Consider the following 27,612-nt stretch of genomic DNA (forward strand, 5'->3'; position numbering starts at 1 on the left):
TTCCTTTGCTTGATTCTCCCCCTCCTGGGAAATGTCAACTTTTTAAAAAAAAGATTTATACCATTTATTTATTCCCCGCCCCCCCACCTGTGCATGCTGTCTGTTCTCTGTGTCCATTTGCTGTGCGTTCTTCTGTGTCTGTCTGCTTGTCTTCTCTTCTCGTCTTCTCTTTAGGAGGCACCAGGAACTGATCCTGGAACCTCCCAACATGGGAGAGAGTAACTCAATCACTTGAGCCACCTCAGCTCCCTGGTTTGTTGTGTTTCTCATGGTCTTTCCTCTGTGTCTCTTTTTGTTGTGTCATTGTGTTGCAGCAGCTCTCCACATGGGCCAGCTTGCCTTCACCAGGAGGCCCCGGGAACTGAATCCAGGACCTCCCCTATGGTAGAAAGAAGCCCAGTTGCTTGAGCCATATCCACTTCCCGTCATTTTTTTGTCTGCTGGCATTTTCCTCTTCACTTATAAATATATAGAAGTCTACCCTTTTCCATAAAAGAAAAAATCCTTCCGTTGGCCTTTCAACTTGAGGTACTTCCTACTCCCTGCGCTCTCCCACACTCCACTGAAATCGGTATAGCCTCAGCTAATTTCCTGCCCTCTCATTCATTCCTCGGCTCACGGGGAAGTTCCTCAGGGACACCGTTGGTAACTCCCAGGCCACGCGGCCTTCCCCGTGACAGAATCACCAAGTCCCCAAGTCCCCTGCATTTTCCCTTCACAGCATTTATCACAGTTCCTAGCTACACATTTGAGTTTTTACCATCTCCCCTACCATGTCATAAATGTCACGAAGGCAGGGAGAGTGTCTGTTGGGTCATCAGTGTATTTCCAGGAGCTTAGAAGAGTGGCTGGCACATGGCGGGCGGTTGATCTTCTAGATATATTTTCTCAAATTGTCTACTGCAACCCTTCTTCTGAAAGCTACCAATAACCTCATCACTTCTAAATTATCTTCTCAGTCCACATTCTATATTGTCTCTCGTTAGGGGCCTTTGGGGATAGGAAATAATCCACAAGGATGTCACTGACCATTTAAAGGGAACTGTTAAAAACCACCTCCTCTCCCTCCTACCCTGGCAGTTTTCCCTTTCTTATATTTGGTTGGCAAGGAGCTGCACCAGCCCCCTAACCTTCTGTGGCGGACTCAGCCATGTGCCCTGATTTAAACACGTTCTTCACTTTAAACAGCGTCCCTGTGGGTGTGACCCCACTGAAAAGAGGCCCACTGATGGTGTTTTCATTGGGTTAAGGTGTGGCCAAATGAATGCGGTTGGCCCTTAACCCAGAATAAATTCAGACACAGTCAGTAAAAGCCATGGGACGGAGCGAGAAGCCGGAAGTGACTGGACTCGGAAGAGAAAGGAGAGGACATTACCACATGACCCGAGGCAGGTAGGCAAACCAAGGAATCCACAGAATCTCCCCCCTAAATCACTGCCTTTGCTTAACTGAACTCCCAGCTTCCCATCCTATCTTTCACAGTGCCAGTTTCTCTCAGAAACATGTACCTGATGAGATCTCTCTCCAGCTTTAAACTCTTGATGGCTCTCCCAACTCTCTCTTAGATAGGGGCACAAGTCCCTTAGCAGGAAATTCAAGACCTTCAGGTACACATGCATAGTTCCTGCCTAGCTAGCTTCGCTTCCTTCTACACTTCCTCTAGAACACCCGGGGAAGTGCCCAGAAGTCACGTCCATGAACTCTGCACACCTTGGTGCCTTTGTCTACTCCCCTCTCCAGTTAGCATCACCTTCCCACCTTCCTCATCACAGCCTCTCAAAGCTCAGTGGAGAAGAGCTCTGAAATCTCTATTCAAAATCCATCCCCCTCCTTTCCCTTGTCACACCTCCCCACTGGGCTTCTTTCTCCCCCTCTTAGTTTGAGAAATAGACTTTTCTCTATCGTTCAGGGGACACAAAAGAGACAAAAACATATTCCTAGCCCTGGCGATCCAGGGTTATTGTGGGCCTTAAATTTTAATATGTATAACAATCGTGAGGAAAGTTTTTTGAAAATACAGAATATCTGAGATGCTATTTGCTAGGTCAGGATGCAGTCCAAGAACGAAAAAGAGGTGTGATGTGGGGGCATTTTTGGGACTTGGTGTTTTCCTGAATGATACTGCAGGGAAAGATGCAAGACATTATATTTCCTGCCATAACCCACTGACTGGACTGGGGGAGAGTGCAAACTATGATGTAAACTATAATCCATGCAGAGCAGTAGTGCTCCAAAATGTACTCATCAAATGCAATGAATGTACCACACTAATGGAAGAGGTTGTCAATGTGGGAGGAGTGGGGGGTGTGAGGTATATGGAAACCTCTTATATTTTTTATTGTAACTTTTTGTGTTATTTATGTATCTTTTTTAAAAAAAAGATAATAAAAATAAATAAATAAAACAACCAACCCCCAGTTATTGGCAGGCAAGTGGTCCGTGGTTTATATTTGGACAAACATTGTCCTATAGCCCATCAGCATCTTATACATATTGGGTGTGCAAGAAAAGTTGATTGGGTTAATTTGAATTGCTCAAGGCTGCATAGAACTAAGAATAGAATCCAGCCCTGATGCCCCAAGCATGGAAACGGGGCTAGAATCCATTGGTCACATGACCAGGTGATGCTATTCCAGTCCTGGCTTTGGCCCTAAAGCACGACTGCCTGGGTCTTATAAAAATACTCATGTGAGCATGGATCTGCGTGGTGTCCTCTACATGACACTTTATCCCTTTTCAGAAATAAATCTTTATAGAGCAATCCAAATATTGTACCCTAAACTGCGTAATTCCAAGCTACTCCAAATAGTTTAATTCCTGCAAAATTAGCAATCTGTACTCGCCCCGTCGTGTGCAATGGGGTGGCCCTTAGCCATCATCCTCTTAGGGCATACAGTTTAGCAACCAACTCTCTAATGCTCTTTGTAGCAGTGACACTGCAAGGCTAACTAACCAATGCTGATGAAACTCAAGATGCAAATTTAGCCTCAGTGGCATCTTAGTCTAGCATTTGAACCTCTTAACCTGTCAGCTCCACAGGGCACAGGGCAACCTGTTTTATACAACATTTTACGCCCAGCACTTAAGCATAGTGTTTACTTAAAAAAAAAAAAAAAAAAAAAAAAAAGAGGGGGGTTTGAGTGCACGGATGATTCTTGAATAGCTAGCCACAAACGTATATACATGATGTAAATATTTATACCACCACAATTTATATTATTGCATGTCTGGTAACTTTTCCCTACTACTCTCTATGGTGGCTGCTCTAAAATGTAAACTCCCACTGGGCAGAGAATGCCAGAGTTAGGGTCCAAAGCAAGTGGGAAAGTGTGACTCACAGGATGTGCCACAGTGGGGTCTCTAAAACACTAAGCAACAGACGCTCAATTCCTCCTGCCAGTAAAATGAAAAGCCAGACTGTTGAGCAGCTACCAAGTCATTTTAACTCACTGTTTATATTCATTTCTAGCTTTTGTGTGCATTACAGTCAAATAATGAAAAAAAACCCCTCTAAAATCATGAAAAATATCCAAGAAGCTGATCATAATTCACCATAGGAACTTGAAATCAGAATTCATAATGTTAGCACTAACTGTGGAAGAAAACATCCTTCTGCAGGGACAGAAACTCTTTTAAGGACAAAAAGGACAGTAGAGCACATGTTGTCTATTCTTATCTAGGCGTAAGCCTTGAGAAATAAAACTATGAAATGGAATAAGCCTCGACGTGGTTTGGAAATTTTTACTTGAGTTGAAATCATGAAAATGTTGCACAGGCATTTAGTAAGGAGGTAACAAGGGCATATTATCAAGATATATGGGTTAATAATTTCATGGGGTTATTCACGAATGATCTGCAATGATTGAAACCATGTGTGCAGAGTTTGGGCTTCTGCGGGATGCTGTCACAGCAACAAAGGGCCTAAAGATGTATTGTGCTGCCTGCTATGTATACAGATGATTGACTTAGATACACTTCCCAGACATACACAGTAAAGGAATGCCACTGAAGATCTGCACGCTTTCAAGGAGAGAAGGAGAAGGCTTACCACATTGTACAAGCCGATGCACCAACGTTCAAATAAAATCTGCCCAGAAAATCCATTAACAAAGGCGAACCAAAGCTGAAAGAGAAGAAAGTTCATCAAGTTTTATATCAATATTGACCTAAATGTTTCCATTCACTGTAGAAGTAGCGGGAAGCAGGGCCCACCAGCTGCACACAGCTGCTGAGGACTCATGAGTAACCACAGGACCATGGCAGTTGTCCTCTGTAAAACATAGAAACCCCAGTATCACAAATACCAATGTTTTAAGGAAAATGGACATTTAAGGCATACATCAATATGGTTAAGCAAATAATTTATGAGGTAATATATACATGTTTATAGAAGAACAATTAATTTATGCCTAATACATCTTGTGTCAAGGCTTTTTCACAGCCTGGAAGAGTCACACTTTCATATTCCTTTTCCCTATAAAGTGGATTTAATAAACTTGATTTCTCCTGATTAGACTTTGAAAGAGTTAAAAAGCACAAAACAAAACTCCTGTTGGTCCTGGTGTCCCAAATTCATACAATATGGACCTGCTGTAATTGACATTCGCCCATCAACATGGGCGAAGATCGAAATGCAATAATAACAAAGAAACATGCTCAGCTCCTCTTTCAGAACAACAGTGGGTATACAAATAGAGAAAACGTGAACTCTTATTAAAGCTGTGTGTTGTCTATAATTCTATTTGATAAGGCAAGATTGACCAAAACAGTATCTACAAAGAAAAGTGCTGCCTGGTGAGACACCAGTGCCGCCTGCTGAGGGAGTAAAGCTAGACTAGGAAAGAGAACCATCAGGCGGAGTATGAAGAGGTGAGGACGCACAGGACGTGAGCACGAGCGGAAGAGGGGCAGGTGTACTTGAGCAGGATCGGCAAAAACCTGAATCAGAGAGGAAAGAGTAACACATGCATGCATCAAAAGGGTTGTAACCCAGTTTCCCCAAGACTGTGTTACAGACCTCTTCTTCTATTCAACAATTCAAAGAACATGGATAGGTATCTAGTAAGACCTTAACTACTTTATTGTTTAATTCAGATACTTCGTTGTCTGTTGAAGGTGGTGAAGAAGTGATATTTCTGCTACCCTCCGCTCCTTACCATGAACTTGAAAAGCAAAAATAATTGAAAGCAGAAAAGAAATCACCATTTTCAGTAAAACCATGAGGTAGCCCTAATTAAAAACTACAAATGACATAGAATAGGTACTGCTACATATGGTAAGATCAAGTCAAGGAAGAATGGGAGAATGCCAAAAGTAGAGAATATGCAGAGATTGCAACAGAGTAAAATGAATTTCAAGAAATAGGTGAAACAGCACTGAAGGGCTAAACCAATGACCCGAATTAGAAGGGCTGAATCTAGAGTCAGGACCAGCCAGTGCTGAGGCTCCTGGGCCGATTCAACACAGGAGGCAAAAGGAGATTGAAGGGTAATCTGTGCATGCATGCCATGGCTGTTTATTTTTGCAAGAAGCAAATGGAGAGAAGGACAGGGTAGAATAGGGAGCAGAAATTACAATCAGATACTGATCAAGGTAAACTGAAAAGAAATAAATGCATACTTATCCATCAGAAAATTCGTAAATACAGAAAGTCACTGTGAGGCATAGAGGCCTCCTACTTCTCCAAGAGGCAGAAGTGATGTGGAGAGAGGTGCTTGTAATTGAAGCGTGATAGGGGATCATGGAGAAGAGGCAGAAAATTTGAAGAGAAAGTGTTCTGAGACAGCGCTGAAGCACTGAAGCCCCCCTCCCCAGCTAACTGCCATGGACTCTCTACATACGGTTCTGTGAATACTTATGTTTCCCCCTCCCCAGAGGGAGGGAGGGAAGGAGGAAGGAAGGAAAGAAGGAAAGAAAGAGTAATAGTCAGCAAAGAAATAGTGTGGGCCTTAGATGCTAACGTAATAAAAAATAAAGAAAAAACATGAAGAAATACAACAAAATGCACATGAAATAATCTCTATAAAAAACCAGGCCACGGGGCAAAACAAAATTTTGAGTACTCTTGGCAAGCCTAATGAAACTAAAGAAAAATGTGGCTTTCCATTAAAAGAAGAACTAAAATAAGATGTGTACGATACCAAAGAAGGAAGAAAATAGAAAATGGTCAATATTATAGATTAAAGACATGGAAAGAAAAATAAAAACCAAAATGGACACTGCTAAAACCACAGTGGGAAATAGGTAAGGCAGCCTTGAGAAAACAAATGCTAAGCAAAGGACAAAAGCCTAACATTGATTTTAAAAGAAAGTGTTACAGACAGAACCCTGTCAAAGAAAAAATAGCAATAAAGTTTAAAAAGGGTACTTGAAAAAAAAAGAGCAAGTAGAATAGGAAAAAAGATTCAAAGACACAATAGAAGAAAAACTTCTCCAATACTCCAAAACTGTAATCAGCAAATAGAGAAGGCACCCTGTGTCTCCTAGGAAACAAAACAAGTACACAAAGATGATCTACCACATATATCTTGATATATGAACTAATGAATTTAAAAATTTAAGAAGAAGAAGAATTCTTTAATATAATCAAGTCGAAAAAGCAAGGAACTTAAAAGGGAAAAAAATCAAGCTGGTGTCATTATTTCTCTCTAGAGCATCCAACAGCAGAAACCAGCAGTGAATATTTACGTGGTCTAAGGGCAATACAATGTGGCAACAATTTGACAAAAGCAGGAAAACCCCACAGAAACATCAGAAGCTGACAGGATTAATATCATATATGTCTACTCTATTAATAATAAAATAAAAATTAAAAAATTAAACCCCAAATAAATGCTATATACAAGAGAAACACATACAACCAGTGTGAAGAGGCAACAGTGTTCCAGCGAGGTCACGTTCCTGACCCTGACTTCCACAGCCCCCAGGAGCATCCTTCCTCCCTCTCTGACAACGTGGCCCGGTGCCCCCTGAGCACCAGGTGCAGCTGGTTCCTTGTGACACTAAGTAGGGATCCGGATCCCGCTTGATTATTTTGCCCCCAAATAGCCAGGCAATTATATTAATAGTGTCTACTGAATAAGCCATCTTTATCTCACTTTTTAAAAATGTCCTTTATCACATAATAAATTACCATAGTATTTGGGGAAAAAATTACATGATATATAATTTGGTATTGTAATAGTAAATGATACATACTCAATTACAGATGAGTTAGCTTTTCAAACACAGAAAATGAAATTCTGAGAGCATTAAAGGAAAACATGAAAAAAAAAAGGTTTTTGCATGTGAAAATGACTCTGGAAGACATTAAAGTCAGAAGCCATACAGAAACACAGAGATGAATTTCTATAGAGCAAAATAATAATTAAGTTGAAAGAAGATTGACAAACACCTTTGTAATGTCTACGAAGACAAAGGCCCAATTCCCTTTATGTATAAAGAATTCTTAGAAATCAGAAAGAAAACATCCTACAACTGCTAGGAAAATGGGCAAAAAGTACAAGAAACCTGACCGCAGGGGGGAAAAAAAGGACATAAATATAGGAAAACTCACTTTTTATTAAATGTACCACACAGGAGGGGTATCATTTTTCACCTATCAGATGGGCAACAACTGACACAACTATGTTTATTGTACTCTTCTTTTGACCCAGCATTTCCAGTTTTAGGAACATGCTCTAAATAATATAGCCCAGTGTTGCATTGTATTCATCTTGAAAATATAAGGATGTTTACTGTGGCATTATTTGGAGAAACAACCTGATAGCACTGATTGATTGCTAGTTGGTTAAATGAATTATGATTCAACCATGCAATGAAACACTACGCAGACAGTAAAAGAATAATGCGGGGAATGGATGTGGTTCAAACAGTTGACGCCTGCTTCCCACATGGGAAGTCCCAGGTTCAGTTCCTGGTGCCTCCTTGAAACAAAACCACCACTACCACCACCGCCACAACAAGCAAACAAATGAAAAAAACCAACTCAGGAGAGCTGATATGGCTCAGTTGATGAGCGCCAGCTTCCCACATACAAGGTCCTGGGTTCAATCCCTGGCCCTGGTACCTCAAAAAAATAAAAAGATACCACGCCAAGCAGGAGAATCACATCCATCAACCATGTGGGATCTAAGCCCCCTCTCGATATAGAGGTGGAGAGGACATCATCAACCCACAGTCCACAGGATGGAGGAATAAAATATGGATTAGAGTGGACTTACTGATATTCTACTATAGAGCTATTATGACTAGTAATGGAAGAAACTGTAGCATTGATCTGAAGAAAGTGGCCAAGCAGTTGCTGAGGGCAGGGAGAAGGAAGTAGAGATGAGATATCGGGGCATTTCAGGACTTGGAGTTGTCCTAAATGATACTGCAGGGACAGATGCTGGACATTATATATCCTGCCATAATCCACTGATTGGACTGGAGGAGAGTGTAAACCACAATGTAAACTATAATCGATGAGGTGCAGCAGTGCTCCAAAATGTATTCACCAAAAGTAATGAATGGGCCGCAATGATGAAAGAGGTTGTTGATGTGGGAGGAGCTTGGGGGGGTAGGAAGTGCGGTATGTGGGAACTTCTTATGTTTTTTAATGTAACATTTAAAATTAAAAAAAAGAGTAATGCAAGCTGTAAGCTCTGTAATATGAAAATCTCACAGATAAATCATTAAAATGAAAAATATCAGGACATCTTAAATGGTCATGATTGTGCGCAAAAGATGTATATACTCAAATATGTGTGGCAAATTTCTGGAAGACACAAGAAATTGTTAATATTTATTATCTCTGGTAACAACAGTGTCCTCTGGAAGTGTGGGGTGGGAAACTCATACCTCGTGTGATTTAAAACTTTTTAAAGTGTCTGTGTTGATTTGCACAACTGACTCAAGCAGTGGATCTCAGCTGGGTTGAATTTATCCCCCAGGGAGACACTTGACAATGACTGGAGACCTTTAGGATTGTCAGACCTGGTAGATGGTGCTATTGGTATCTGGTAGGTAGAAGCCCAAGATTCTGCTAAACATCCGTCCATGTACAGGGCAGCCCCTTGCAAAACAGAATTCTCCAGTCCAACATGTGAGTAGTGCCACTGCTGAAAAACTCTGGATTAAAGAAATCAATTTATTTAGGTCAACCTGAAACGAATTAGAAATCTTGTTGTAACAGATGTTTGTGATAAGAAAAAACCTGGCCACCTATGTAGAATCACAGTCTCTCTTCTTTAGGGGCCATGGTAGCTTTGGATATAAATCCATTAATTTCCTAAATTTAGATTCCTAAAACATAAATGAATCTTTATAAACTATTAATTAGAAATCATTTTAAAGGCTGAGAGTGAATTTTGCATAACCAAGACACTCAGTTGTTGAAAATACACAAATGAGAGAAAATCTTAGGAAATTTAGCCTCTTTTCCCCAGCATTGCCCTTTATTTCCAAGTAAACCTTCCAAGCCACCCTGAACCAAGTAAAATTTTTCACTCTTCACTTCAGATTAACATCGCTGATTAGCAGAAAGTTAGGCTGCTTCCTCTAAGCAGTTGGTGTTTTGATTTTGCTCAAGTTGGCACTGACTTGGCCACATGTTTCTTCAAAGAATTTTGATATGTTTACACTAATTTTTATCAGTTGCAGGTGCTGCAGCTTTTGAACGGTATAAACAAGATCATGCTCAATATTTCCAATTTCATTTCATTTTTCCTTAAAACAATGCCTCATTAAATGATCAGACCTGCTTATTTCACTGGAATTATTTACTTGGTAGAGAAAAAAATTAAAGCCCAAATAAACAAAACCAAAAAAATCCACTTTCAAAATCCATGAGCTAGTTTTCTTTTACACTGTAAACACTCCAGCTTGATTTCATTTTGGCAAGATTTCTGTAGGTGAAATGGAAAAAAGTATGACAACACACTGTGTTTTAAAATATTTATACAACCATACTTGGTTTTTATTTTATTTATTCATGAGACAGGTACATGATGGCTTTCTGACGCACTATAAAATCAGTCTTTCACACTGGTTATTCATACACAAATGCTAATTCATATACAAAAAGAAGGCGCTGTCTAATTCCTAAGCATAAAAGTCATTTTTGGTGGACCACACATTCCAAGCTGCAGGCACCAAACAGACAGTCCGCGACTGGAACAGCTGGGCAGGCCCCAGCTGATGTGCAGTTACTTGGACCGCAGCTCATTTAGAGCCACTCAATTTTACTCCTTGGGATTAATGAGAAAAATGATTCCTCTGCTCTTCTCTCTCATTAACTAGGAATGGTATTAAATGAATACGGTTGAAGCGGAGGGAGCCGGGGTCTGGCTGAACTGAGAGAGACTTGGTGAGTTGGTAGGAAAACCTGCCAAGCACTGCTGGCCTGCCAAGCTCCTGGGGTTTTGGGTCCTCAAATGTAGTGCTGTTACGAGCAAACTGACCCAGCCCATTAAATGGCTTTTCCTTCTTGGAAAAAGATCCCTCTTTGCTTTAACTGCTGCCTGCCTGCCTGCCTGCCAAAAATGCAGTAACCGTCTTGGCTAACTGCACAGACTCCTGTGTGGCTGTCCCACCAGCCACTGGCCAACGTCGGTGCCTTGGACCTGCAGCCTCCTCAGGATCTCAGCAGCCGACACACACAACAGATGACTGTTTAATTCGGAAAAGGGAGAGACTAGTCCTCTATTTATTCTGTCCTTCCAAGATCCAGAGTAGAGGACTGAAGTGGAAAAGGGTCCTACTGAGGGTCATTAAATGAATTAGCCATAAGCTTTCTTACTAAATTGTTAACCAATTACGATCTACTAATTAGCACATCAACTCTGAGCTGATTACGTGGTATTCAAGATCTGCTGAAAAACCAAAGTACTAGATCTTGCTAGAATTTGATCCGGCTATACATATTAGAATATTTAAGAACTCACATACTTGGTGGAGGAATCCTATTTCTGGAATTCCATTTCTCATAAATAAAAACACCTGTGTATTTTGAAAAAAAAGTACCTTGTGAAGCATTATTGGTAGTTGAGGAAACGAAAAGCATAGGGGAAAACCCATAACCCTAAATGTCCTTTTTAGGGGGTGAGGACAGCAATTTTAGGAGATATTAAGCACCTGCCTTTTAAAATGTTAAATCTCTAAGTATGGATATGAAGGAATGCCCCAAGAAGTAGATTTAGATTGGGAAAAAAGAAGAGGCTAAAAAAAATAAACATATGGAAAATCAAAGGGAAACCACCATAAAGAATATTACAGAGCAAGCAAGGGTGGCTAGAAATAGAGGTAGCAGCAGCAGTAATGTTGCAAGATAACTCTAGAGACCTCCCCTCAAGTATCTTGTCCAATAAACTATGGGATTGAGCAGACGGAATAAATGGAGACTAGAGAAGACTCCATAATAAACGGGCAGGGCCTCACCTAGAAAATCTTTGGAGAGCTCTGACTGGCTGAATCAGTCTTAGACAGGCACAATGGTGGCAGCGAACAGCATATTCTCAATAAAACTTCCCAGGTCTTTTCAAGGTAAACAAACACACAAACAGGAAGCAGATGCAGAATAACACGGATAGTTGCCATTTTTGGTCAAAACATAGCCAGAACACTCTTTGTTTATATGTATTTGTTTACTCACATACTTATATATATATATGTATATATATATATTTGCTTGATACCAAAGAAAGGTCTGGAAGGCTAACCAAACTGGACCATTGCCTCAGCAGAAATAGAGGCAGATGAGGGGAAATTATTTTTTCTATAAATATATGTCTATTGTTCTTACAACAAATAAGTATTAATTCAACTTTAAAGGATTAGGTAGGAGAAATAACTTGTTTTCTCCTTACTGTGCCATGCTCACTCCTTTCTTAGCTTATCACATTTGATAATTTTTTTGCTGCATTGTTACCTACCTGCCCCGCCATTCACAAGATGTATGAGATTATATAGATTCCCCTCACTGTTGAGTGCCTGGTATCTAGTACAGTGGTTGGCACACAGTAGGTGCTCAGTAAGTGGATACATGCAAAATATTAATATTTAATGTTAAAGAAGAAAGCTGCACAAAGTGAGCATGGGACAGGTATGGAATGGGCCAGTCAGGTTTCATCGCAGCACCAACACTCAATCCTTGTATGAGCACAGCCAACATCCTTAGTTTTCCAAAGGTTCAAATACTCTATGAACGAAGGGGAAGAAAGCCACAAACTCTGCAGAACTATCATTTCTGTTGTTTTTGATGATGGTGACAAAAGCTGACATGCATCTAATGCTTACTCTGTGCCAAGAACCTTGCAACACTCTAAATGGATTATCCTAAGTAGGTGTTATCCCATTTTCACAGATGAGAAAATTACGGCACAGAGATGATTAAAAATATATCAGACCAACACATCGTGCTCAATAGATGATTACTATTAACAGCAGATTTTATACAACATGTGATTTTTAAAACATCTAAGGTAGGGGAGTGGATGTAACTCAAGTGGTTGAGTGCCTTTTCCCAAGTACACAGTCCCGGGTTCAATCCCCAGTACCCACTAAAAACAAAAAATAAATAAATGAAAAAACCAGCTCTCATCGGGGAGTGGACGTAACTCAGTGTTTGAGAGCTGCTTCCCATGTATGAGGTCCTGAATTTAATCCCTAGTACCTCCTAAAAAAAAAAAACAAAAAAAAAACATCTAAGGTAAGGCAATTCAGAATCAAATCAATATTTATGGCCACCTACTTAACTATGCTATTGCTATTTTACAAATGTAACATGAACAAAATACAAGTATAAGGACATAAGGACTCCAATGCCATGCTAAGGAAGCCAAGGAATCTTCTTTAGATTAGTATATAAACTACTTTGAAAAGCAGGCTACAAAAATCAATTTCCATTTTGTAAAACAAAATGCAATCACTCTGGTGTGAAACATTTTCCTGAAATATTTTCAGCTCCTATATTTTAGTCTTTTCCAAATATACTTGGGGCTGGCCCAGAAGACAAACAAAAGGAAATTTCTCACTTTTAATAATCCAAATTCCTTGACTAAAATAACAACCCAAAATAATAGTAAGGGGACAATCTAGGTTATGTTTAAAAGGATTATACTTTGAATTTCAAAAGGATGAAGTAAAATAGATTTTGTTACGAATAAAAGTGGCAGATAATGTGCATACAGACAATTCTTAAAAATAGTTTAGCATTTTCTTTTCCATTAAAATCCCAAATGATGCAGGAGATTGAATCATATAGCTTAAAAACCACAAAAGCTAGTAAAGGTAAGTCAGGTAAACATTTTAAGAGTTTTCTTAATTTCTAATTTCTCAGCACTAAAATGTCTCTGTTTCAGTAAAATTATACCATGGAACAACAGGTAAATACAAAATCTTGTTTCTCCCTCATGTTCCTCCCCCCGCCCCCCCATAAAAGCCATAATGCCGACCAGATGGGGTATGCACAATTAAACTGATTTTTAATAAGGAATTCTTGGCACAATAGAATGTAATAGCTCCAAATTGTGTCAAGGACTCTGTACACTTTTTAATAGTTCAAGGCTTAGACTCTTCAGCCCAAATCCCTTGCTAAGGGACCGACTGGCTCTCGAGACCAATAATGAAATAATGAGCCTTTCATCTGGAGGTCACTGGTTGGGCTCTGCTATCGCTCATTAATGACACAGCTGTTTTCCAACCTCCTGGTGTTGGGACAGTGGCGGGGGATTTATTATGGAAGGGGTAGCAGAAATATGTATAAGATCATTTCATTTATGGGCAGGACCTATATGGCAAATGTATGAGAACATGCATTTTATATCCAATAAAGCAATGCTCTCAAGTTAGTGACAGTCAGATTTAGTGCCTGGCCCCACAGCCCAGGAACCAGAGTGGAGAAGAGAATTTGACACCATCCCTCCGCTCACATAAGCCGCTGAGTGCCTGCAGCCTGGGCAAGGCTGAACATTTCTTTACGTCTTATTTTTGTGTTCAGTAATGCGGGGAAAAGGCCTGTCTACTCTCTCAGAGGAAGATTATAAGAAAGAGTCTTATGTGTTTTTTGAAAAGCAGCTGGGTACTGAACTGTTTACTAAGATCCTGCTTCACGTCATGTTCGGTGACAAAGGTGAGTGGGCACTGTCCCTGCCTGAAAGAAGTCAGTCTGGTTGAGGTCAGGCCTGGGTTGTGTCCGAGGTATGCAGACGTTCTCTGGAAACATAGAGGGAGAATCTGGTTCTTTCTCAAGGAGTCAGCACAGCCTTTCCAAAGATGGTAGGCATCTGATCTGCTGGAAACACCAGATTCCATTCCTGAAATGGGCAGGGCAGAAGGGGCACGGGAGGTAGAGGGGCTAGCCTGTACAGGTGTGAAATGCCAGCAGGTTCAGTGTGTGAGCAGAAGGGAAAGGAATGAGAGAAGAGAGCTGGGGTCAGAATAGGTAAATGTTCACATGGTCCCTAAGAGAAATTTGAGAAATGATGACTCTACGTATGCATCTACAAAGTTGAAAACTATAGCAATGTTTTTAAATGAACTTCTTTTTCTTTTAAGGTTAAATAGCTGCAAAGGATATACTTTCTGGCATAGTACAAATATTGACATTTAAAAATAAAAGTTACAAAATTTAAAAAATGTAGCCAATGGATATGAAATGTCATGATTGCGCACCCATCAAAATCCACTTAAAAAAACACATGAACTCCATTTTAAAAAATATTCATTCTCATTTACAAACACTCTATACCCACCAAGCAAAAACTGCCCCCAAACACTTCAACTCTCAGAAAGGCCACATCACTCCCTTTCTCCTTGAACTTGTTTTACTGACATTTAAAAATAAAAGTTATGAAATTTTAAAAAATGTAGCCAATGGATTTGAAATTGGGGTGGGGGGGAGAGGGAGAGGGGGAGAGAGAGAGAGAGGACCATATGATGGAGGCAGAGACTGAGTGATGCCACCCCAAGCCAAGGTACACCAGGGATTGCTGGTCACCTGCCAGAAGCCATGGGAGAGGTATGGAATGGACTGTCCCCATTAAGAAGTAGCATGGCCCTGATGACACCTTGATTTTGGACTTCTAGCCCGCAGGATTGTGAGACAATGAATTTCCATTGTTTAAGCCACATAGCTAATGGTACTTTGTTACAGCAGCGCTGGCCAACTGAGGTAGTGACCTACTGGTAAAATTACTTTAAATTCATCTATCTGCTGACTACTTGATTAGGTCCTTTAAAATGTTTTCTGAAAGCAAAAAAAAAAAGATGTGCAAAAGAATTTAACTACTATGAAAATATTTGCTTTTTCAGCTTCTGGAAGTAAACCTAAAAGCCTTCACCAAGAATTTTTAGATGGCATCTGATTATACAGGCTACCTTCTTGTCTAGATGCATCTTTTTCATCCACTGAACACAGAATGATTTGGGAAAAATAAAATTATTTTTCATTTGAATGCCCTTTTGCTATGATGCTGTTGGATAAAAGATTTTTCTCTTGTCAGTTCCAGCTACCACAATCACACTGTATCTCTGTGAATGAGGTCCCCTGGAGTGTGTAACAGTCACCCTGTATCATATACTTGCAATATGTTTCTAAGCCATGGAGCTGAGATTTACTCATTCAAGTTTTGGAAAATTTCTGCCCTAAAACTGGCAATACCTGTCTTCACTTTATGACCAATCATTTAAGCTGGACTTTCCTTCTGAAAAAATAATCTGATTTCATATTTCAATTTAAATTCACATGTTAATAATATGCATCCCCATAATGTCCATCTCACTTCCGAACTTCCGTTCACAGATATAGAGCGATGGAATGAACAGAGCTTTGCCATGAACTAGGAGCTGGGTGAAATAAGGTGCAGTGTCTTCAGTGGTTTTTACTGCTTCTTTGTGGATCCTTTCTCAGGAGCAATGCATCAATGACCACAGTGTGGGCCAGAAAAGGTGTTGTTTCCACCAAACATTATCTCCCTGGTTTGTGCCCTGAAGACCTCTTGATCGAGGAGCCCTGCTGTAATAGGTTTCTGAATGGATGAGATGAATTCCTCCTTTTTGCAAAATAGGAAATGTTGACCATGAAGAGGGAAGTGGGTGAGATCATGCTTGGAAGTGAATTTCTGGAAAGATGATCCCTTGGAAAGTTTTCCTTTGCCCCCCCCCCCCAGGAGTACTTTCTGCTCTAGAAGCTGCTTTCCTAAAGCAACCAGGAGTCCAGGGCAACGACACTGAGGTGGGAGGTGGGGGTGGGGGGTGGTGTGACCCCAGTTAAGTCTTGGAGAAGCTTTCTTAGTAGAAAAGTGAAGAGGGCACACTGGTGAGCCATGAGAGGCAGGACTGCCGGTTGGGGGACAATGGAATGGTCTTGGACAGAGATGCTGAGGGGGCCTGACCGATGGAATTGATACAGCGGGACACCAAAGGATGACTTTGAGAGCCTTCTGATGGGAGATGGGAGTGATGACAGCGGCAACAAGACATGGAAGTCTGTGGCTAGGGGGCCAAGCGGAGTGCAGAATGAGCTAGTTTCAAGGCACATTATGGGTGAGGAACCTATGGTACAAATTCAGATAAGAAACATTTTTATAACCCTAGAAAACAGAGAATAATCACATCCATGTGAGTAGACCTCATCCAGTGAGGGAATTCAGAGCAATGAGGAAAAAAGAAAACCATGGATGGACCTCAGGGTGGCAGCAACATTTATAGGTCAAGGCCCAGAGACAAAGCCAAGAAAAGGCACTTTGCAATGCATTTTACCAACAGTACCTAAAGGCTCTTTTATGTTACCTATGTAAATATTCATTCACGAGCAAGGCAATGCACCACTCATGAATAATCCTCAAGATGAAGTAAATGTGGTCTCAGCCCTGAAGGAAGGCACAGTGCAGTGAGTACAGACAGACGCATGGACAATTCATAGAGTGTCTCTGGGAGAACATGATGAACACAGCCCAGAGGGCAAGGAAGGAGGGTCAGGGAAGGCTTTGAGGAGGTGGAGACACAGAAACAAAGTCAGGACAGGTGAATGGGGGTAAGGTAGAAGGGGAGACAGAGTGGGGAAACCACATATGAGAAGGAGAAAGAACTATTTGCTGATTTGAAGGCATTCAAGAAACAAGGCAGGGGACCCCAAGTGTCTGTCTAACTTCATGTCCTGGTGCTGCCTTATCCTTCAGGAGTGTTGAACTATTTGCAGTTTCTTAAATATGCCATGCTTATATGACAGCCCTTCCCAACCTGTTCCCCCTGCCTGCAATGTCTGCCCACGTCATCTACCTAGCAAACCTGCACTGACTCCAAAATGTAGTTTAGACATGGGGCTCCTTTGTGAATGATGTGGGTACAAGGCCTATATGATGTACAGATATGTGTCTCACATAGTTTTATAATTGTTTACCTGCCTGTCTGCCCCACTCATTCATGACTCACTTAAAGGCAGTGTCTTAGTTTGTAAGGGCTGCTATGACAAATACCATACAGTGGGTTGGCTTAAACAATAAGAATTTATCGGCTCACTCTTTTGGAGGTAAGGAGTCCAATATCAAGGCATCAGCAAGGCCATGCTTTCTTCCCCAAGTCTGTAGCATATGGATGCTAGCTTGCTGCAATCCTTGGGGTTCTTCAGCTTCTACCTTCATTCTCATGGAGCTCTCCTTGTGCCTGCTCTTTCAGTTTCTGCTGCCTTCCAGTTTCTTCCTGTATGGGCTTCTCTGACTCTGGCTTCCAGTTTCTTCCAGTAATATGGATTAAAATTCACTCTGATTCAATTGGGCCACACCGAAATAGGATCTTCCAAGTCCCTATTTCCAAATGAGTCCACACCCTGACTCACCTTAACATATTTTGGTGCTATTTAAAAATGGTTTCACATCCACAGGAACATGGATTAAGATTAAGAACATGTGTTTTCTTGGGGTACATAATTCACTCTATCACAGGCAGGGACCATGTCTTAATTACCTTCATATCTCAGACTGAGCACAATGCCTGGTCGTGACTGTGTACACATATGTGTGCACACATGTAGCCTGGACATGAATTAAATGCCAATCGAATATAGGGCACAATGAAAACAGGAGAAATATTTTAATCCTTAGTGACTAGAAGAGTGATAGGGAAGAAAATTTAAAGAGTCAAGATGGAATTTGTCATTGTGTACACACAATTTAAGATCGAATGAAAGGTCAATTCATAAAGCCTCCCAAACACGGGTTTAAATATCTTATGCCATTTAAAAATTAATGAAGCACAATGAAAAAAAAATTTAATGTTACAAAGTATTACAGGAATGCACAGGACTGAAAATAATAGATAGCAGGCTGTCCAGGGTCGGTTCAGTAGCTCCCGAAGGCCATCAGGGATTCTTCTGGTTATTCTTTCTGCTTTGCCATCCTCAGCTATTAAAAACTTTGTTATTACTTTAGGGTTTTAAGGTGGCTGCTTTACCCCTGGACTTCACATCCATGTTCCAAGTAGAAAAAAGGGAAAAGGGAAAAGAGAAAGGAGGTATGCCAGTGGTGTCTACCCCTTTTTAAAAGCTCTTCTGGAAGTACTCCTGAGACTTCCATTTATATGTGACTGACCTGCACAAGATGCCATGCCCTTCTCCAGAACTTCATTGAAGTGGCTATGGAGAATGGGATAACACAGGAGACTGAGTCAGTCCAACAACCCTGTCTGTCCCACCAGACCAAAAACAATCCTCAAAATGTGGCAAAAACCCAAATGTCCATCCACTGAAGAATGGATAAGCAAAATGTGGATTATAGAGCCAATGGAATATTATTCAGCCATAAAAAGGAATGTTCTGTGACATGTTATAACATGGATGAACTTTGAAGACATCATGTTGAAAGAAATAAGCCAGACACAGAAGGACAAATATTTTATGGTTTCACTTATGTTAAATACCCAGAAGATGCAAATTTATAGAGACAGAAAGTAGATTAGAGTTTTCCAAGGGCTAGGGAGTGGGGATGGGGAGTTATTGCTTAATGGGTACAGAGTTTCTATTTGAGGTGATGAAAAAAATTTGGTAATGGATAGTGATGATGGTAGCACAATATTGTGAATATAATTAATACCACTGGATTATATACTTAATAATGATTAAAATGGCAAATTTTATGTTATCCATATGCTACTATACATATCCGAGCTTCTAAGAAGAGCTTTAAAATACAGAAAACAAACCCTAGATAAAATGTAGATAAATGAAGGAACAAAAGAAAACTTCAAGTAAATTTTATTTCATAGCCTCAAAGAGATAAGGGAAGATACTAAATGCATAAAGTTAGATCAGAATATTACTATAAAGGTAGGAAAATCTCCACCAATATAAAACACCTAAAATTTAAAAAGAAAGAAAGAAAGTGATTGTTTAAATGTTAAAAATAAATTCAATATAGGGGCTAGATGGTAAGTCAAGAAAATCTCTAAGGAAGTAAAAGAATAAGATAAAATAGAATAATTAAAGAAAACATAAGCAAGGAATATAAATCCAGAAGTTTCAATGCATGGCTAAATTGCAGGATGAAAGAATGTACAAAAAAGAAATGAGGAATTTATAGAAATATATATGTGTGTGTGTGTGTGTATATATATATATATAAAAGAAACTTTCTCAGACTCAAGAAAAGCAGTCTTTACCTTGAAAAGGTACATTAAGGAAAGAAGATTCATGCAAGCACACATGCCAGTGGAAAATTTCAGAACACTAGAGATAAAGAGAAGATGGGATACTACTCCATGCATCTAAATACAAAGGATTGAGAATCAGAATTACATTGAGCTTCTCTCCAGGAATTCAGAAGGAAGCTAAAGGATCACAGCATTCTGAAAGAAACAGGATTTCAGCATAAATTTTATACATAGCCAATCTTCCAGTCAAGTATAAATATAGAAAAAAGATATTTTTGGTTATCCAATGTCTCAGAAATATACTTCCCATTTCTTAAGAATGCACTGATGCATGTGCTTCAGGAACATGAGTGAGGAAACTGAGAATAAGGGAGGCATGGCATCCGGGAAAGAGATCCAAAGAGAGGCAAGGGGCAGCAGCTGGAGGCTTCGAGAATTAGCAGTCTGGTCTCTGTGGGTAGAGGAGCCAGGGGTTAAGCAGGGAGAGGAAAGTGCACAGGATATTCAAGAAAGTGATGACATAATGGAACATCTGGAGAGTATTCAGCATGTGTGAAATTCAGGTAGTGCAAGAGAATCAAGAATGTCAGAAACGTCAGGAAAAACTAACATCTGAACAAGAAAGGGAAAGAAAATCAACATAGTATACTTCCTGGATTTCCAGCAAACATAATTTACATAATCTTAAAGAGGTTAACATGGATGCCTGAATTAATTAAACTTAGAGATGTAGATGTTGGAAGGAGATGGAGAGGAGGTGAGGGAGTAGGGTGTGAGAGGGAAATCCTTGTTCATCAAAAGCAAGCCAAGAGATAATGTCTAAAATGGACAAATCAGTACACAGCAGAATAAGCACATTATTTCAGGGATAAGAAGATAACTTCCAGGAGAAACATCTAAATAAGGTTTAATTTGGGGATGATGACCAGAGGAGAAGTACAACTTGGGGGCATGGAATCCCATCTTTCATGGTATATGCATGTATACACACATGTGCACATAGGGACATACACTATGAGGCACAGTATAAATAAATACATGTTTTATTTTGATTAAGAAATTCAATGTAATTGACTACATTTTCCCAAAGAAGCTATATCAAAACATTGACGCCCTGATATTGTTTTATTTCTCCATTGACATTTGTATAGTTAGTATTTTTCTACTGCCAAACTTTTTTACCGATACTGCAGTGTATTTCACTGCCAACTGCCTTTCACACACTAATTATCAAAATAGAAATCATGTTATTACATCCCACTCAGAGTAGTTTTTATAATTAAGAGGGGAAAAACAACCACCACCAGGAAACAGCTGCCTCTTAATTAAGATGACAGGACCTTTCAAAACAGTGGTGGCAATTTTTACTTTTAGGGAGTCAAATGACAGGCTCTGTATAACTCTCTATTAAAACCATGTTTTAAGATCCTTGACTATAACATCAGGGACAAAATTTATAGGGAAAACTCAAAACAGAAGACGATATAAAATGTAAACATGATCACAATTCTATCCTTTAATTTTACTTCCAGAATAACTGACCAAGTTCATCAACGATCTGATGGCACCTACTAATATATCGTCATCCCATCAGTCACTGTTAAAAACCACAGTGGTCTCCCCAGGAACAAATGCTCTGCCTGCAGCTGAAGGCGCTCGCTTGCTCTTTCTCTCTTTCTCAGTACTCCAGTGCTCTCACTGGGTCTTTAACTGCCCTGTATCTGGGTTCCTATCCCCAGGCACTGTTGCTGATCCCCACCACCAAAAACAGCTTTCCAGGAACTTATTCATTTTTAGAGACACAGCCATCTAGATTACTGCTGCTGGAAGGTGGAACCATGCATCAGACACATCAGGGTTTTAGAGTTGGAAGGAGTCATTAATTCAACTTATTTTTATTGAATATTTACTGTATATAGAGAGAGAGAGAAAGAGAGAAAGAGAGGGAGAGGCAGAGAGAAATAGTACTAGAGACAGAGTAATTTAAGAAAAAAGATAGATATGTTCTCCGGCCTCAAGGAGATTTTTTGACAAGGGCTGGGGCCAACAACAGCTGAACATTTATTTTTTCCATCCTGAATGTGATAAATGCCGTTAAGAACAGTAAAGGCTGCTAAGGACCCGAGTCAAAATTTCTGAGATTTGAGGGGTTGCTTTGGGTTGAATCATGTTGCCCCAAAAGACTATTCTCAAGTCCTAATTCCCATCCCATGTCTGGGACCTTATTTGGAATTAGGATCTTTGAGGATGTTATAGTCAAGATGAGGCTACACTGGTATAGGATGGGCTCTAAATGAAGATGACTGGTGCCCTTATAAAGAGAAGAAATTTGGACAAAGAGGGAGAGAAAGAGGTGGCCATGTGACAGAGGCAGAGCTTGAGTAATGCCACAAACCAAGAAACGCCCGGGCTGCCGGCCACCGCTAGAAGGAAGTGGGGCCCAGCTGACCCCTGAGCTCTGGCTCCCAGCCTCCCCAACTGTCAGACAGTAAATCTGTTGTTTTAAGCCTCCCAGTTTGTGGTACTTTGTTCCAGCAGCCCTAGAGAACTAAGACAGAGGTGGAGAGGAATTCGCTGCAGGGGTAAACAGGCAGGACGGCACCTGCCATTCAACTGGAAGCTTTAACTTGCTGGCTAAGAAATCGAATTTTGTGTAAATTGATCCGTGATAACATTAGAAATAAGGGTAAATTCAGAAACAATAAGAAGCCTCCATTCAGAGAAAGGGCTTTTCCCACAAATCAATGTCGAATGAAGGTCAGAGGCTACAGCAGTTGAAGGAAAACTACTTTTCTGGGGTGCAAAGCCCATTGCAAAACAAAAAAAAATAAAACGGAAATGCCTTTCCCCTTTCCTGCAGTCAGGTGGTTCACATTGCCAGAAGTCCAGGAAGTGAGTGGCTGACACGGTCTGCTCTGGGGCCAGCCGTTAATTATGGCTTTATGTGTTTTCTCAGATTCTCTGGGGTGTTGACTTTGGGTTTTAACCCACTACTGTTTGGCCATTTATTGGACAAATATTTGTGGAGCATCAACTATATTCCAGGCTCTGCTCCAGGTAGTGGAGAATTAGGGGAATAAGACAGATAGGGTCCTTCCCTTCCAGACGATCCTGGACTGGTGGAAGAAGCAGGTAATACAGGAATAAACACACGTAAGAGTCACAGGGCCATGAAGAAAACAAATAGGGTGTGGGGAGGTGAGAGGTAGCCTTTCAAAGTGGGGAGCAGATCTGGGAGCAACCACCCAGAAAGGAAGAAGAGCTGGGTATGTTCGATTACCAGGGAAAGAATTTAGTCTGTTCAGATCACAGTAAGGAGGCCAAAATGGCTGAAGCATAGTATAATTGGGAGAGTGGAGGACACAGGTGTAAAAGGTAGGTGCAGGTTAGATCCAAAAGGACTGGAAGAGCCATGGAGAGAGGGAAGCAAGAAAAGGTTCTGGCAGAAGGAATCAACCACTCTCAGTCATATTTAGTTCGAGAAGGCAAAACAAAATAGATTTTGATTTTAAATAAGAAATCTCATTTTTAAAAACAGCATTTCACTGTTAAAGTTGATATTATTTCATGCACAAGCTGAGTCATGTCAAAATCAGATCATTTAAAACACAGCATTTGAACAGTCGACTGCACCGTAAATTTAAAAGAATATTTATTGCATGTTTTTTTCATGTCTAGTTCTTAAGTAGGGCACAGCCTTACTTCTAAGATTTGTATTCCTTAAATCTCTTTCAACTTTTCGGAAAACCTCTCAGCTCTCTGAAAATACAGATTCACGGTTCAATCCTCAAGAGATCTCTCTTTGCTTATAGGTCCTAAGGTTGCTAAAAGTTAAATCACAGATAGTAAAGGATAGGTATGTGAAGGATTTTTAAATTTCAAGTAAAGGTGTGCTTCAAACAGATATTTCAGGTATGAAAATGTCTTTGGGCACAAATAAACCAGTTTGAACTCAGGATAAAAAAATTTGTTTATTTTCAGAACACTTTCATTTCTTGACCTTAAATTAAGGCAACTTATGGTTCAAAGCACTAAGGAAAATATTTCTAAAAGTATATTAGGGGACAATCTAAAGTCGTAGCTATTGTAGAGCCTCAGTACACCATGCAGTAAATCAGTAGCTTATGGGAGAAAATGAGAGAAACAAAATATTATTAGGAAATTTACCCAGTCCCACGTGGGAGTGGGGACCAGGGGCATAGACAAGTAATTTTAGGGGTCATACTGCTTTGTAGTGTTTCCTCTGTCACACACAGAAAAAAAATGAATAAATAAAAACAGAGTGAGTAGAAACAGGAAGGAATAACAACATGTAAAGGAATTAAATGGTCTAACTTCATTTAAGGGAAATAAAAGCAAAGCATTTACAGTGATAGGATTATAGATACATTTCCATTTTCTATTTTCAAGCATGGATTTAATAATGCGACTATAGTAATTTGCTCACTACTTGTTTCTATTAAATGACTTTTGACAGTAGACATATTGATCAATGGAATAGAACAAAGAGTTCAGAAATAAACCCTCTCATTTACAATTGATTTTTGACAAGTGTGCCAAGACAATTCAATGCATAAAGAATAGTCTTTTCAATAAATGGTGCCAGGACAAGTAGATTTCCACATGCAAAAGAATGGAATTGGACCCCTATCTCACATGGCATAGAAAAATTAACTAAAAATGGGTAATAGACCTAAATGTAAGAGCTAAAACTATAGAACTCCTAGAAGAAAGCATAGGAATAAATCTTTGTGACCTAATTAGGCAAAGGATTCTTAGGATGACACAAAAAGTATAAACAACAAAATAAAAGAACAGATAAATTGGACTTCATTAGTGTTAAAACCTTTCGTTCTTCAAAGGACACTATCAAAAAAGTGAAAAGACAAGGCAGAGAATGGGAGAACCCATTTATAAAACCATATATTGATAAGGGACTTATATCCAGAATATATAAAGAACTCTTGTAGTTCAGTAAGAATGAGTTAAATAATCCAATTAAAAATAATCCAATTAAAAATTTAGGGCAAGGCTCTGAATATATTTCTAAGAAGATATATAAACAGCCAATAAACACATGAAAAGATGCTCAACATCATTATTCTCTAGGGAAATGCAAATCAAAACCACAGTGAAATACCATCTCACAACCACTATCATGGGTATAATCAAAAGGCAGACAATAAACAAGGGTTTACAAGGATGTGGAGAAATTGGAACCCTCAGGTAATGCTGATGAAAATGCAAAATGGTGCACCCCTCTGGAAAAGTTTGGTGGTTACTCAAAATGTTAAACATAGATTTGCTATATGCCCCAGCAATTTCACTTGAAGGTATATAACCATGAGAATTGAAAACATACGTCCATACAAAAACTTGAACATGGATATTCACAAAAGTCAAAGGTGAATACAACTCAAGTGTCCATCAACAGATGGACGGATATATAAAATGTGGTATACCCATATAATGAAATGCTTTTCAGACATAAAAAGGAATGAAGTATTGACACAAGTTGCAATGTGGATGGACCTTGAAAATACTGTGCTCAGTGAAGGAAGTCAGTCACATATTATAGAATTCCATTTATATGATAGGCCTAGAACGGACAAATCTGCAGAGAAAGAAAGGAGATTGGAGGTGGCCAGGCCTGGGTGGAGCAGGGTGGGGTGGTGGATGGAGAATGAGTGCTAAGGAATACAGGGTTTCTTTTGGGATGATGAAAATGTTTTGGATTTAGACAGTGGGGATGGTTGTACAATTCTGTGAATATACTAAAAACATTCAATTTTACACTTAAAAGGGTGAATTTTAGGATGGGAGCATTACACCTCAATTTTTAAAAAGACGAACTTAGCTCCCAGCACTCACCTCTCAACACCACTAGTTATCTATCTGCAGCTGCCTATGAGACATCTCATGGGGATGCCTAACCACAAGTCAGTTCGCATCGCCACATCTGCCTCATACCATAAAAGGGATACAGGACTGCGTAAGAGAAGACCTTAATTCTCATCCTGATTCTGCCCCTCAATTACTGTGTGACCTCAGGCAATCTATAGAACCTTCCAGGTACCATTCTCCTTCTTTGAAAGATGAAGACATCCTTGAACATGATCATTTCTATGGGACCTTCTGACTTAAAAAATGATGCTCTAGGCAGTATATTCAGAGCATTTTACTGTGGAGATTTCATATGAAAATGCCTCAAAACCCCAACTTAGTCATGCTCCAGTTGGTACAACATCCCAAACACCAAATAATTTTCAGACAAGTTCAACTTTTACTTTATTGAAGACATAGAGATGACAAATTTTTTTTTCCCCTTCTACTTTCTTTGCAATTCAAAATCTTTGATGCCAGGCACACTGAACCACCTTACTTATTTTTCTGTTCATCCATCTTCCAATTCTGCCTTAATCAGGGTCTTGAGTCCATTTCTACTTTTTTCAGTTATCCTTTTTCTCCCAAATATCCAGCCTCTCCCAGAATTCTGACTATTTGCCTTCTTCTTATAAACACATTGTCTTCCATAGTCATAAAAAAAAAAAAAAGCCATTCCTTAGATCTGTAAAAGGCATACTGTTGACTGTTTAAAAGGAAGTACCATCCACTTCCATATCTATTTAGTCTCAGTAACTGATAATCTAACTCTTCAGCTATGACAGTTTTGAAATGGCTCTCTATGGCAGATTTCTTTGGCCATTTTAAGTCCTTGTTAATCCTCACCTCTGAAGAGCATCAACATGACCAAGCCCTCCTTCAGATGCATCTTGCTCTTGGCTGTTGTGATGTGACGAGGCACTTGTCCACCTCCATTTTTTTTTGTTTCATTCTTTTTTGTGTCATTCGCACCATCTCCTTGTCACTGGCCAGTCCCTATAAGGGAAACACTGGGAGGTATGGCACTGGTCCTTCCTTCATGGCTTCCCACTCATGGCTCCCCTTCTATGAGTTCATCTCCTCCTAACGTCCAAAGTCTCTTTGCATCAATGATTTTCAAATTGCATTTCCTCATCACTGACAGGCTGTTAAACATCTTCATCTTTATGTACCACTGCTATTTTAACTCGTCTAAAGTCAACCTGTTATTTTTTACCCAAACCAAATTTCTCTTTAGAGATCCCCACTTGAAGCTTAAAATCTTGAATTCAAGATTTAGCTCCCTCCTCTTTTACTCCCTTCTCATTCATTTTCTTCATGGCTTCTGTTGTAGTTCCCTACCTTCACTTCACTTTTTTTGTTCTATTTTACTTAAATTCTGATATTTAGTTAAGGCAGGGAAATTGTCTACTTATTTTTGTAGACCAAGTATCTCTAGGACCTGAAATAAAATCAGTCTTCCAAGAAAAGTTGAAAATAACAACCTCACATCTCATCACCAGGAGCTTGATCTTATGATGTGCCTTCAAAAGTAGCAAATGTTATGTTATAGCTAGGACATATTATTACAGCTTTTCAATTAGGCACCACTTAGTTCTACCTTCAAACTTGTAATATAGGTTGAAATATTTAGTAATTCTTCTTCCCAACCAAGAATCCACTCTATTAATATACTTAAAACAGCCATTCCTCACACCTTTGAGAAAATGATCATAAATTAGGACAAGCACTTTTATACATACTAGGAAAACTAGAAGAATCTCTAAACAAAAAATTTGGCCAAAGTATATAGTACCTTATATGCAATGGCAGTCACTTCACCAGCAACATATTAATATAATTTTTTTTCACTAAAAATGTATCTCTTTGAACTTGCTCTTGATAATTATTTATTTCTTCTAACACATAAACAGAAGTTCTTGCCACTGTTTGCAGTATTTCAGTATCCTGCTATCTTAAATAAATTATGCAAAACTGCCAAAGACAAAGTATTTCAGAAAAACTGGAGATTTGGTGTTGTATACAGACAAACTACACAAAGGGGCTGTATTAGCCAAAGGGGTGCTGATGCAAAATACCAGAAATCTGTTGGTTTTTATAAAGGGT

The 27,612-nt window shown here is 39.6% G+C and overlaps 1 protein-coding gene across 3 annotated transcripts in view; it reads right to left on the reverse strand.

Annotated features, from left to right (window-relative positions):
* The window catches only part of LOC101445555 (phospholipid-transporting ATPase IB), a 675,309-nt gene that overhangs the window by 196,628 nt on the left and 451,069 nt on the right, over positions 1-27,612 (reverse strand). For all 3 annotated transcript variants that reach the window (XM_058277045.2, XM_071208176.1, XM_058277047.2), the window contains exon 28: positions 4,049-4,123. In XM_058277045.2, the coding sequence (XP_058133028.1) occupies positions 4,049-4,123 (75 nt within the window). The remainder of the gene's footprint in view (positions 1-4,048; positions 4,124-27,612) is intronic.

This window comes from Dasypus novemcinctus, chromosome 15 (genome assembly GCF_030445035.2).
Source record: "Dasypus novemcinctus isolate mDasNov1 chromosome 15, mDasNov1.1.hap2, whole genome shotgun sequence".
NCBI lineage: Eukaryota > Metazoa > Chordata > Mammalia > Cingulata > Dasypodidae > Dasypus > Dasypus novemcinctus.